General features: G+C 37.8%; 2 protein-coding genes across 3 annotated transcripts; both read right to left on the bottom strand.

Moving 5' to 3' along the window:
* Positions 1-5,980: 5,980 nt before the first annotated feature.
* LOC117613034 (heavy metal-associated isoprenylated plant protein 3-like) lies at positions 5,981-8,347 on the bottom strand. The gene is made up of 5 exons (XM_034341676.1): positions 7,645-8,347; positions 7,401-7,509; positions 6,904-7,124; positions 6,683-6,770; positions 5,981-6,588 (listed from the first exon to the last, which is right to left on the bottom strand). Exons 1-5 carry the CDS (start codon positions 7,912-7,914, stop codon positions 6,065-6,067), a joined length of 1,212 nt encoding a protein of 403 aa, XP_034197567.1. The 5' UTR covers positions 7,915-8,347; the 3' UTR covers positions 5,981-6,064.
* A 177-nt stretch (positions 8,348-8,524) lies between these two features.
* LOC117613035 lies at positions 8,525-12,763 on the bottom strand. Of its 2 annotated transcripts, XM_034341677.1 has the most exons (4): positions 12,397-12,763; positions 11,725-12,198; positions 11,447-11,596; positions 8,525-8,743 (listed from the first exon to the last, which is right to left on the bottom strand). In XM_034341677.1, exons 1-4 carry the CDS (start codon positions 12,740-12,742, stop codon positions 8,613-8,615), a joined length of 1,101 nt encoding a protein of 366 aa, XP_034197568.1. In that variant the 5' UTR covers positions 12,743-12,763; the 3' UTR covers positions 8,525-8,612. The 2 variants fall into 2 exon arrangements, with proteins under 2 accessions (XP_034197568.1, XP_034197569.1); XM_034341678.1 differs by lacking the exon at positions 11,447-11,596.
* Between the last annotated feature and the right edge of the window lie 794 nt (positions 12,764-13,557).

Genomic DNA, 13,557 nt, shown 5'->3' with positions numbered 1-13,557 from the left:
AAATAAAGTATCTTCTCCCAATTATTGAGAGTTTTATGAGTGAGGGTCCATCACCTTCCAACAAATTGGCATCAGAGCCATAAGAAGAAGTTTAGAAGATGGCGAACAATTCGATGGCTCCATTTCAAGTTCCTCTGCTGACCAAAGATAATTATCACAATTGGAGTGTTAGAATGAAGACTTTGATTGGTTGCTATGATGCTTGGGAGGTCGTAGAGAGAGGTATTGGCGAACATGGAGATTAAGCAAATTTGAATAATGCCTAGAGAGAAGCATTGAAGGAAACAAGGAAGAAAGACAAGAAGGCACTCACCCTCATCCATCAAGCCTTGGATGACAGCACATTTGAGAAGGTTGCAAATGCAACAACGGCAAAAAATGCATGGGAGATTTTCCAGAATTTTTATAGAGGAGTTGATAAAGTAAAGAAGGTGTGGCTCCAAACCCTTAGAGAGGAGTTTGAAAGCCTACATCAAAAGGAATCCTAATCAATTTCGGACTATATGTCAAGAGTTCAAGCCAATGTCAACCAATTGAGAAGAGATGGAGAAGAAATTAGTGACACCCATGTAGTTGAGAAAATTCTTCGCTCATTAGATTCAAAGTTCGAGCATATTGTTGTTGCTATTGAAGAGTCTAAGGACCTGGAGACTATAACGGTTGATCAACTTTCTGGATCATTGAAAGCTCATGAGGAAAGATTGAAGAAGAAAACTCAAGAACCAGTTGTGGAGAAAGTCTTACAAACAAAGCTTACTTTACATGATGAAGAAAGCTCAAGAAGTGGAACAAGTCGTGGTCGTGGAAGAGGGAGAGGTGGCAGAGGAATAACAGGTGGAAAAGGAGGAAGAAGTGGCAGATGTGATTTCAAGTCAAGTCACAATGAAGGAAAAGAACAAAATTCGTATTCATCAAGAGGATGTGGAAGATGGAGCAATACAAATCAGAAAGGAAATTTTAGGTATGATAAATCACAAATCCAATGTTATTCCTGTAGAGGCCATGGGCATAAAGCTTTTGAAGGCAAAGGTGGTGGTGGAAATGTCCGAGGGAAGTCCAATTATGCAGAAGCAGACAAAGAAGCCACTTTGCTGTTGGCCTACAAATGTGAAGAAAAAACTAGAAAGAATGGAGAGTTATGGTATTTGGACACTGGAGCAAGCAACCATATGTGCGGAAATAAAGATTTATTCCTTGACCTTGATGAAAGTTGGGTGGCAAGATCACTTTTGGAGATGATTCGAAGATTTCAGTTCAAGGCAAAGGTAAAATATTAATTTGTTTGAAGGATGGCAGCCATGAATTTATTTCAAATGTTTATTATGTGCCTACTATGAAGAGTAATATTTTGAGTTTGGGCCCATTGCTGGAGAAAGGATACAATATGCAGTTGATTGATTGTAGTCTCTCAATTAGAGATGAACAAAACAGGTTAATTGCTAAACTTCCAATGACAAAGAATAGGATGTTTTTGCTGAATATTCAAAGTGAAGCTGCAAAGTGTCTAAAGGCTTGTTTCAAAGATCCTTCTTGGCTCTGGCACTTGAGATTTGGGCATGTGAATTTTAGTGATTTGATTTTGTTATGCAAGAAAGAAATGGTGAAGGGCTTGCCATCCATCAATTCTCCATATCAACTATGTGAAGGGTGTCTACGTGGGAAGCAATCTAGAAGAAGCTTTCCTAGAGAAGCAAGTACAAGAGCAAGAGAGCCATTGGAGCTCATTCATGCAGATGTGTGTGGCCCTATAAAACCAAGTTCGTTTGGTAAGAATAATTACTTTCTTCTCTTTATTGATGATTATAGTAGAAAAACTTGGGTGTATTTTCTAAAAGAAAAATCTGAGGTGTTTGGTTCATTCAAAAAGTTCAAAGTTTATGTTGAAAATGTTAGTGGCTACAAGATCAAGGCTTTGAGGTCCGATAGAGGAGGTGAATTTACATCAAAAGAATTTCAAAATTTTTGTGAAGACCATGGGATCCGTCGTCACTTGACAATCCCTTACTCCCCGCAGCAAAATGGAGTGGTGGAGAGAAAAAATATATCAATTCTCAATATGGCTCGAAGCATGATGAAGAGCAAAAATATGCCAAAAGATGAAGCTGTTGAGTGTGCTATTTATTTGTCCAATCAGTTTCCAACTAGAAGTCTTTGGAACAAAACACCTCAAGAAGCATGGAGTGGAAGAAAGCCCAGTGTGTTTCATTTAAGAGTTTTTGGGAGCATTGCCTACACACATGTGCCAAATAAGAATCGTTCCAAGCTAGATGACAAAAGTGAGAAATTCATTTTTGTTGGCTATGATTCTTCCTCCAAATGGTACAAGCTTTATAATCCAGAGAAGGAGAAAATTATTATTAGCAGGGATGTTCATTTTGATGAAGAAGGCATATGGAATTGGGAGGCTCTAGAGAAAGATTATAACTTTTTTCCTCTCTTGGAAGAAGAAGACAATGTTGAGCAAATATTTGAAGAGCAGCAACAAACTCCACCTCCATCACCACCATCAGTTCATAGAGATTTCTCATCCCCATCATCCTCATCAAGTGAAAGCTCAAATGAAAAAACACCACACTTCAGAGACCTAAATGAAATTTATGATGTCACAAGTAATCAAAATGATTTGACCTTGTTTTGCTTATTTGCTTATTGTGAACCAATAGGCTTTGAAGATGCAGTGCATGACTCGAGTTGGAGAAAAGCAATGGATGAAGAGATAGGTGCAATCAAGAAGACAACACATGGGAGCTTGCTGTCTTGCCTAAAAGCCAAAAAACAATTAGAGTAAAATGGGTTTACAAGGCTAAGAAGAATGCTAAAGGAGAAGTTGAAAGGTATAAGGCAAGATTGGTTGCCAAGGGATACAACCAAAGGGCTGGAATTGACTATGGAGAGGTGTTTGCTCCAATTGCGCGATTGGAGACCGTAAGACTGTTTTATCCAGCATCTAATGAATTGAAGCCTGTGGGTTATAGTGACTGTGATTGGGCTGGAGATAAAGATGACAGAAAGAGCACTACATGATTTGTTTTTTTACTTGGGAGATGCTGCTTTCACATGGCCCTCAAAGAAGCAACCCATTGTGACTCTTTCAACTTGTGAAGCTGAATATGTTGCTGCAACATCTTGTGTTCTCATGCCATATGGCTTAGAAACTTGTTGAGTGAATTGAATCTACCACAAAAGAAAGCTACTGAAATTTATGTTGATAACAAGTCTGCATTGGCCTTAGCCAAAAAATTCAGTTTTTCATGACAGAAGCAAGCATATAGATACAAGATATCACTACATAAGAGAGTGCTTAAGCAAGAAGGAGATAGAGCTGAAGTATGTGAAGTCTGAAGACCAAATTGCAGATATTTTCACCAAGTCTTTGAAGTTGGAGACATTCAAAAGATTGCGAGGATCACTTGGAGTTTATTTCAAACCAGAAAATCATGTTTAAGGGGGAGTGTTGAAAATAAACATGCATTATTAATTAGATTCATGAGTTATGTATTTAGTTAATGTATAAGCATTTGGAAAGACTCTAGAAGTTGATTGGGTGCATGTATTCAAGACTTGGAAGTAGTGGGGCTTTATTACCTTCAGTAGTTGTAATTGCTATATATGCTACAGTCATGTAATCAGTTGGTTGCACCCAAGAAATATGAAATAAAGTATCTTCTGCCAAATATTGAGAGTTTTATGAGTGAGGGTCCATCACCTTCCAACAGTACACACTAGAATTTTTGGGGAAGCAAAATGATGCAATATCGAAATTGCAAGAGCGATTCCACCTGTTGCCTCTAGCCAGGGCAGGACAGGGCTCAAGCCCAGGCAAGCGCTTCCAGAGGGCCAAGCTTGTCCAGCCAAGTTGTGGGTCCCACGTAACTGGGCTAGCTAGCAGGCCAAACCTGCCCGACCTCGAGCCCAAAGGCAGCTGGCGCCAGCTCCCGGGTTTTAAAAAAATTTACTGTTGGCGCGTGCGTGACTTCATGGTTGACGCCAGCCTAAAATCAGCGCCTGGGTTTAAAAAACTTTTACCGTTTGCTGGTGCAAAAATTTGAATTTCCGTGCGCTGACGTCAAGCTATCATCAGCCCTAAATATGAATAACAAAATTTGAATTTCTGTGGGGCTATATTTTAGGACTCTCAATATTTTATTATTTTAAGAAAAACTATGGGAAAACACGCATACATTCCACTACAATATGAATAACAAAATAAGTAAAGAGAATAAAATTGTGGGAAATGAATGAATGAAATGAGTGTAGAAACATTTGACAAAAAAAATAAAAAGAAGAGGGAAAAGTTGTGAATAAATAGAGTATTTAAATACTTTAAAAGGTTAAAAGAAACAAAAATAATAATTACAACTAGGAGACGTCAACACGCCTTTAAGAGCAACTCCACCCGTTTGCCCTTAGCCATGGCAAGGGTGGAGCTAGGGCGAGCACTATTCATGTGAATAGTGCTTGCCCTTGCAAATAGTAAATTGTGTCTCCACCCGTTGCCCTTAGCCATGGCAATTACTATTCATTTTTTTGTTTTTTTCACAAATGTTTTAATAAAAATAATTAATTTAGATAATATTTTCGGATAATATTTTTGGGTTCGTACATATCAATATTTATTATAAAATTCATATCTCAATCGGAAAATTTTTTGGTATTTATAGAAAAAAAAAAAGAGTATTTTTTTGGTATTTTTTTTATAAAAAATTCAATTTTTTTATTTTTTTATTGCACAAAAATTGGCTGCCGTTGGATTGGAGAAAAAAAATCTGATCGGAGAGCTCAGAGTGCGACACGTGGACTTTTAGTGTACTGTAGCGGGGACACTGTAGCACTGCGGCACTGTAGCGGGTACTGTAGCTAGCTGACGTCAGCGTGACGCCAGCAACCTCGTTTTGGACCTGGGGCTAGTTTGGCCTTCGGGCTGGCCCGAGTTGGTGGGTCCCACACCAAACCCGGGCCTAGGCGCAACGCTGGAGCCACTTTTTCTTCTTGGCCTGCCCTCGCCTCGGGCTGGGCTGCACCGCTGGAGTGGCTCTAACATCAATCTTTGGATTGCAATTGCATAAGATATTCCCCTTCTCACACCCACACGTGATACTTTCTCGTATTTCGGCAACACATGTGTTGGGCTCACAAGAAAAGTTTGGCCTAGGCTACAAGTGGCTTGGGATGATTGCTAAAGGACAAAATGTAGCCCTCAAAAATTTGACCAATTTTTTTTTTTCACCCATGACTAAAGATAAATTTTACATGTTTTTGAGTGCTATATATGATTTATGGCCATGGCCGAAGATGGCCTAACAAAAATATTATAATTCCTCTCCTAAAAATGATTAATTGCCTCGTCATATCCTAAAAATATGCGGGACCATGTCGCATAGGATTGAAAATTGGAACCACACAACACAATGCTTGCTTTAACTTTTATATGTAACTTTGATCTCAACTATAATACTAGAATATCCAACAACAATAAAACTATATAGAAAATAAGATTAAATTAAATTATTCAAATGTAGAATAAATGATGTGTGTAACATTAGAGCATCTTGAATGGGGGTGTGAAGCCAAGTGTATGCTATATATACACATTTTATCTTCGGAATTATCTCCAATAGAAAGATGTAAATGGTTGTAAAAATACATCACAACCATTGAGATGTAAAATTAGATATACATGTGCATCTTTTTTTTTACATCCTTTGCAGGCGGGACCCACAGGAGAGAAAGGTAAAGAGAAGTATTGGAATTCAAAATGAAAGGCCCAGATTTCATGCAATTTGCGTTGCACTTCCAATGGTATGAAATATTATAAAAAATACCTTAAAATGTTTAGTAGATATTTTTATATTAGTTTTTAGGTAAAATCATATGTTTTCTAAATTTAAATTTTTTTAGGTTCATTTATTTAGAAAAATAAAATAAATCTAACACGCACAAAATTAATTTTAAAGAGATAAAGCACAAAAAAAAAAACAAAAAAAAAACAACACAACAATGAATTATCACAAACAAATCGAATATGCATCTTTGGATTACATCGTTTTCCATTGGAGCAAAAAACTTATTTACATCCCTTAGAGATAAGGAATGTAAAAGTGGCTTTACACCCTGAAAATACACCCACATTGTGGATGCTCTTAGTGTAGATGTCCTTGGCCAAGTGGTTGTACATCACTAGTAAACCAAAAACCTCACAGCACATTAACAACATTTTTTCCCCCATTTTGAGTGCCCCATTTTGGTAACCATATCCATGACGATGTACCGTTCGATATGAAAATTGTCCAAACCCGTACTGACCCGCTGGATACTTCATTTTGCCACCACCATTGCCCTCATCTTCCTCTTTTTTCTTCTTATCTCCACCTCCACCTCCACCGCCACCGCCGTTGCCTTCGTAGTTATTACCGTCGTCGTCATCGCCGCCGCCTCCAACTTTCTTCCTTGGCACAAGTTCCGTCTTTACTGACAAAATTGTTGCAGCCATGCGGCGGACCCTCAAACGCTTAACCAATTCCAACACGTCCATTGAACCCGTCACTATCAAGTAACCCTTCTCCATATCCACGCTTACCGAATCGCACCCTGTCCACGTTACCCATGTCAAATAATTAAAAACAAATTCATCATCGTAAAAACGACGCCGTCGCATAACGAGTGGTGGAATTTATAACCTCACCTGGGGTACTTGATGCAATCTTCATAGCCCGCTTCTTGCATTTTTGGCATTGAAAGTCCACCTTCATAACCGCCGTCGTCAACGGAGCCTACACAAACCAATGACCCCTTTAATTAATAAAAGCGATTAAATTTTTTGAAACATGAAAGAAATTATATTTTTGAGGCAGGTGCGTAGAAAAAGACAGGGGCACGTTAGGAACCAATGCGCACTACACACACCTTTTTGGCTTTTTCGTCGTTGTCTGTTTTCTCAGGCTGCTTTTTCTTGGTGTCGTTGGCGTCGTCTTTGTTGACTTTGTTGTCCTTTTCGGGCTGGGGAGAGACGAGGTCGACCTTATTCTTGGTCTTGGTGGCCAGCTCGTCTCTCAGCTTTGTGGGGTCCACTTTTCCGACCACCGTCAGCTTGTTCGCTTGGCCCTCAGATTTCACCGACTCAGCGCCTGTGTTGCATATATAATACACACAACTTAAAAACCATCCCAGAAATTAAACCCAAAAAAATTTGAATCTAGATGCGTATGAGATTCAACCCATAAAGACTAAAGTAGAAAGAAACAGAGCATAATCTGAATCAAATTCCTTTGGAATATTACTTTTTCCATGCACCAAAATAAAGAAAATAAAAAGAAGACAATTTCATGAGGAGTAAAGGGAGATCAGAATCTCTGAACACAAAATCGAAGGAAATCTGATAAACTGGGGTTGAATGATTTTACCTTGAAAAGATTTGACCCATTTGACAATCTTAGAGGCGATCGCCTTCTTCTTCTTCTCACCCCCGTCGTTGTTCTTGTTCTTGTTCTCGACGCCATTGTTGTTGTTCTTCTGCATGAAACCCAAAAACAAACACCAAAACCCATTTCTCAAACACAAACCCATCGAGCAAACGCAAGCATATAGAGAGAAAATAAGGCCTAAACCAAAAGATAGAGAATCAGAGGCGGATGAATTGGGTCTCACCTTGGCCATTGTGAGTTTTTTGGCGGATGTATGTGTAATTTGTGACTGGAGAGTAGGAAACGTGGTGAGATTACGAGTGAGTTTCGGGGTCAGTTGTTTTGTGTGACGCCGGAGGTAGGTCGGTTCATGCCTTCTATGATGGTGATGAGGGCAGGTGTGTATGATTTTATATAAGTGGAGGTTTAGGCATTTGCACTTAAGCATGTGAAGTGATGTGTGTGTGTGGGTTGCGTCGGTGGCACTGTACGCGTAGATGAACTTTTTGGACATGGGAGAGACTGAGAAACTTCTTTGTAATTTTGGATGCTTAAAGCCGAGTGAGTTTCGGGGTCAGTTGTTGTTGTGTGACGCCGGAGGTAGGTTCAAGGTTCACTTCCTCAACCGGTTTATGCCTTCTATGATGGTGATGATGGAGGGTGTGATTTTATATGCATATTTAGGCATTTGCGTAGATGAATTTTTTGGACATGGGAGAGAGAAACTTCCTTGTAATTTTGGTGTACGTTCACTTCCTCAACCGGTTTATGATGGTGATGATGGCATGATTTTATATGCGTATAGGTTTAGGCATTTCCACTGACAGATGTGAAGTGATGTGCATGTGAGGCGTGTGCGGGTTGTGTCGGTGGTACGCGTAGATGAACTTTTTGACCATGGGAGAGAGTGACAAGAAACTTCCTTGTAATTTTGGGTGGACCCTACGGTTTTTCGGTGGTCTCTGCTGATTCAAAAGCTGAGAATGCCACTTTCTGCGTCATTGTCACCTGAATCTTTTGTCATCCTTCTATGTAATTTCTCAAAAAAAAAAAAAAAAAAAGTTCTTCTTTATGAGCATACTAGAACAATTTTCTTTCACCAGATTTCTTTTTGCCAAACTATGTCATGATCAACTTCTTATTAAACAGATGCATTATTGCCAAAGTCTGAAAAAATGACAGAGTATATATACAGAAAATGATTGCATTTGATTAAACCAAAGCTGGGGTTTCGAGATCTAGCAAACCTGAGAAACTGATATTTCTTTGGTTACCCAGTTCATTTTCTGGATTTTGAACATTTACACTAACATCAGGGATAGCAGGAGGCTGTATGTGTATACCTATCAAGAAAAGTGGACAAGCTTAGTCAATAATTTTTATTTTTATTATTTTTTTGAGTAAAACTGAAACTTTCATTAATTCAAAGAGAAGAAAACATATCATGTGATAGAAGAGGAATCACTCTCAGTGCCTCCTCAACCCAAGAGATGAAATTTGTACAATTTAGTGCACACTTTGCAATGGAATGAGCCACTTGGTACTAAGAACTGTAGGGTTTGAATATTTGGATGATTGTATTATTCTCCATAAGAAGGAATATATAAGGATATGTCAACTAAACTAAATAGGAAATAAATCACCTAATTAACTTAGAAAATAAATCTCCTTGATTGCCATAAATTATTAACTCTCGTAAACACTCCCCCTCAAGTTGGTGCACACACATGGCCAATATGCCAGATAAAGGTGGCCACAGTTCGGTCGGTTCCCACCTATAACTAAAACTAGAATCAAAACTATTTATCTGGTCCGGTTCGGTCTATTTTCTAGCTAACACTGACATTAAACCAAACGACCTAGGACAGGTTTTGGTCCAGTTCGGTTCTCTTGGTTTTAGCCGAATCTGAGCACAATTAATTTATTGAGGATTTTTCGAGATTCAAGCCAAACACTTCCTTAGCCATGCTATGAGGAGCCAAAAAAAAAAACCAATAGAGTTACAGATAAACACATGCTCATCCAAGATAGAAATAGAGATACAGATAAATTGAAAACGCAAAAGAAGAAATAGAAAAGAAAACAAAATAGATAAACATAGAAGCAAGTTATTGCCTCTTTATTATTATATCTCTTGTTGAGCTCAAAACCAACAGAAAATGACAACACCTCGGTACTTCATAGCTTATATCATGTACATCAAGATCTAGAACTAAAGTTTGGATCTTCAAAACGAAGACAGAAAGATAGAAACAAAAAACGAAGGAAAAAAAAACGAAAGAAAAACAGAGAAACAAAGGAAGAAAGAAGAGGAAGAAAAAGAGAGGAAATAAAGAAGAAGGGAGATAGGAAAGAAAAGAGAGAAAAAGAGAGGTGCGGCTCTGACCTAAAGAAAGAAAGAGGCAAGTTAAGCTATTACACTTCTTTCACCCTGGTTTGATTCGGTTTACCGGTTCAACGGTTCCAATGCACACTCCTAAGTCAATCCAATTTTTTTATTTTTTGAGTAAAATTGAAGCTTTCATTAATTGAAAGCGGACAAACATATCCTGTGAAAGAAGAGGAATCACCCAACGCGGTGCGTCCTCAACCCAAGAGATGAAAGATGTACAATTTATTGCATAATTTTCAATGGAATGAGCTACTTGGTGATAAGAACTGTAGAGTTTGAATATTTGGATGATGTATTCTCTTTAAGGAGGAATATATAAGGATTTACATGTGTGCTTTATAAGGAAATAGATACAATAAATAAAAAGGAATATATGCTAATAATACGGGGATATGTCAACTAAACTAAATAGGAAATAAATTGCCTACTTAACTCACGTCAACACTCCTCAAGTTGGTGCATACACATCGCCAATCTGCCCAACTTTGTAACTAAGTTATGAAATACTCGTTCAGAAACAGCTTTTGTCAAGACATCTGCTAACTACTCTTCTGAAATACTTGTTCAAAAGGCATGCAAATACTACTGTTCTTAATCTTCTCTTTGATGAAGAAGCTATCAGCCTCAACATGTTTTGTCCAATCATGTTGAACTAGATTATGAGCAATATCAATTGCAGAGTTATTATCACAACTAACTAGACATCGTAAGCTTTATGTACATACAAAGATCTTCGAAAATGGACAAGTGTGCAATTTTCGGTGATTAAGTTGGTTCTTTGACGCTCATTCCATATTTTCAGTTTCAAATATCAGTTTTCTGGTTGGTAGAAAACCTAGGGTTTGAATCTTGGTGAATCAAGTTAATAAGTCTTCATCTCACCCAAAAAAAAAAAAAATATACAATAAGTCATTTCGGCTATGGAGATAGAGATTGGGAAACTACAAAACCTACTGACCTAGGTGACTTGGGGATGAAGAATATGATTAGTGTGAATATAGCTGTTTATGAACATGCATATGCTTCCAAAATTGTGGCTTATATGTTAGTGCTACTCTTATCACAATTCTACACCATGGGGACCATCCTAATAATTTTTTAACACAAGAGTTGTTGATGTGTCATGTCTTAAAACGGACATACTAATATAATGGTTTAGATGTTGCAAAATGTGCGTAAATGCACAATCTCTAAATGTAGCAGCTCATAATCCATCATATTACAGGCTATGGGTAAATGTTTATGGCTGAAAATTTCTTAGATCTTTGTTGGATGACCTTCCTATTTATTGCATTAATTTTGTTCTTTCTTTTTATCTACTTTTTTGTTTATTTATTTATTTTTGGTCAAATTCTTTCCATTTATTCTTGAAATGGGGAGGGAGGGAGGATGAAGAAGCGCACAAGAAAAAAAAAGAAAAAGAAAGGGTTGGGGACTTTCAGGAGGAAGGAGGAGATTGGGGGTGATGAATAGCAGAGAAGGAGTGAGGCAAGAAGATAAACGTTTGACAATTTTTTATTCATTAAAGTGTTATAATTGAAGCTGTGAAACATAAGAAAATTTAAGTGACTTGAGGTAGATAAACTGTTGGCAAAATATACATGGTATATAATGAACGTGATTGTAGCAAGAGAAAAGAGAATGTATTACTAACAGTCATAGATCCACCGTTGCCAGAATTTGAGCGGCGTCCCACTCGGGAATACAGAAGGGATATCTGCCAATACAAATATAGGGGATTCGCCCGTCGGGCCTTTAGTAATGGCCAATCGTGGGTAGCGCTGAAGTAAGTCCAAGGCAATATCTATTATTAGAAAAACAAAACAAAAAACAGGAATTGTGAAAGTTAAAGCTTGAATTTTGGCAAATAAAAAAGTTAAAAGCTTGAATAATAAATAAATAATGTGGGTTTTGGTTGGTTGAGAATTTTACCAAATTGTTTGGCATAGAAACAAAAGCAAACAAGTCCAGCGCCATAAGGGCCATTCTCTGGCATTAGGTCTTCGATCGGAGTGAGGGGATACAGATAATGAACGATATCCCATAAGTCATTTTTAGCAGCGAAGAGAATTGGTGTCAGACCGTGGGACTCTTCGACCATACCAAGTAGATTGAGATTCATGTTCCTTCCAACCATGCATTTAACCATTTTGAGACTTAATCTTGCAGCAAGATGAAGAGCTGTCCAACCAAAATCTTGTATCTCCAAGTCTTCAGCTGTCATCAAATCCACCAACTTTTCCACCATATTCTCATCTCCCAACTTGGTTGCAATGTGAAGAGCTGTCTCTCCTGTTGAAGATCTTGCTCTTATTGCATTGGGATTTCCTCTAAGAATGTTATTCGTTTCTTCCCAATCACCGATCTTAACAGCAGCAAAGAAACGACGGAGATCATTGTTCTCATCTGTCAAGTATATTATATATATGTTTGGACATGAATTATTCGCATCTATTATATATCAAAATAAGTCTAAACTAATATATGTTTGGCTGAATAAAAATAATTTGGAAATTAGAGGTTTATATGTATTCAGATCAAGTCTTTGCAAGGACGGAGCACATTAACATTTGACTACTCTTTGTTCTTTTTTTAACAGTATACCTGGGTTGTTTGATGAGTTTGCAGACTGAACAGATCTCCATAGCTGTGGCTTGAACGTTTGGGCCAAAATATCCCAAGCAATTTTGGATGAACTGATCTCCTTAATCACCGAAAACGCATCCGGCCCACACGAAATTTGGATTGCATGTAAAGCCGCGGCAGTCTTCTTCCTCCCGATGAACTGATCAGCTTCTTCTGGTACAGGAGGTTCAGCTGTAGCCTCCACTACGTCCCAGAGGTCTTGAGCCAGCAAGTAATTTTTAACCAACGCACTCCAATGCTCATAGTTATCTTTGCTAAGAACATCCACAACGATTGCACCCGCAGGAACCAGGCCTTCCACCATTCTTAGTCCTACCCAGGCTTGCTTTTTAATTTTTTTAATTTTTTTTTTAATTTTGAAAAGGACATTTGCATATTTGAGGTTGAGCACATCTCAAAGTACTGACATTTCTTATGTTTCTTATCCTTGTCCTTTTCCTTGTCTTAGCTGGCAAAACTTTTTTTTTATCTCGTAAGCTGGGCAAAAGTTGGCTATGCGAAAGGGATAGCCAACCAAGGCATCAGTCAGTGCGTGATAACCTGTAAGTCTCCCTCCACTTTTTAAACAAAAAATAATTGGGTACATGTTGAAAATAAACATGCTTTATTAATTAGATTCATGAGTTATGTATTTAGTTAATGTATAAGCATTTGGAAAGACTCTAGAAGTTAATTGGGTACATGTATTTAATACTAGGAAATAGTGGGGCTTTATTATCTTCAGTGGTTGTAATTGCTATATATGCTAACAATAATGCTACGGGCACCAACTTGTTTACCAACTTTTGAATACCAACACATGTGGCACATGACATGGCAACCTATATCATTTGCCACCTCATTTATTTTAATTACATAATTTGTTATATAAATAAAAGAATTTCACACCGAAAAAAGAAAAAATAAAAAATAAAAAGAAAAAGAAATTCTTTTATTTATATAACAAATTATGTAATTAAAATAAATGAGGTGGCAGATGACATAGGTTGCCATGTCATGTGCCACACAGGGGCGGCCCTGGGGTGGTGCAAGTGGCGCCACCGCACAGGGCCCCCGATTTTTAAGGGCCCCAAAAAAAAATATTTATATTATATATATATTAATATTATATGAATCGTA

The sequence above is a fragment of the Prunus dulcis genome, unplaced genomic scaffold (assembly GCF_902201215.1).
Source record: "Prunus dulcis unplaced genomic scaffold, ALMONDv2, whole genome shotgun sequence".
In the NCBI taxonomy this organism is placed as follows: Eukaryota; Viridiplantae; Streptophyta; class Magnoliopsida; order Rosales; family Rosaceae; genus Prunus; species Prunus dulcis.
This window is presented reverse-complemented; position numbering and strand designations above follow the sequence as displayed.

What these genes read in the sequence shown, in the direction of transcription:
- LOC117613034 (XM_034341676.1), bottom strand. Translation starts at nt 7,914, where the DNA reads ATGTCCAAAAAGTTCATCTACGCGTACAGTGCCACCGACGCAACCCAC. An exon ending in AAAAACTCACAATGGCCAAG is followed by an intron (nt 7,510 to 7,644) that starts GTGAGACCCAAT and finishes GGTTTCATGCAG; the next exon opens with AAGAACAACAACAATGGCGT. An exon ending in GATTGCATCAAGTACCCCAG is followed by an intron (nt 6,589 to 6,682) that starts GTGAGGTTATAA and finishes TAACGTGGACAG; the next exon opens with GGTGCGATTCGGTAAGCGTG.
- LOC117613035 (XM_034341677.1), bottom strand. Translation starts at nt 12,742, where the DNA reads ATGGTGGAAGGCCTGGTTCCTGCGGGTGCAATCGTTGTGGATGTTCTT. An exon ending in TTTCTATGCCAAACAATTTG is followed by an intron (nt 11,597 to 11,724) that starts GTAAAATTCTCA and finishes TTCTAATAATAG; the next exon opens with ATATTGCCTTGGACTTACTT. An exon ending in GCAACGGTGGATCTATGACT is followed by an intron (nt 8,744 to 11,446) that starts GTTAGTAATACA and finishes TTTTCTTGATAG; the next exon opens with GTATACACATACAGCCTCCT.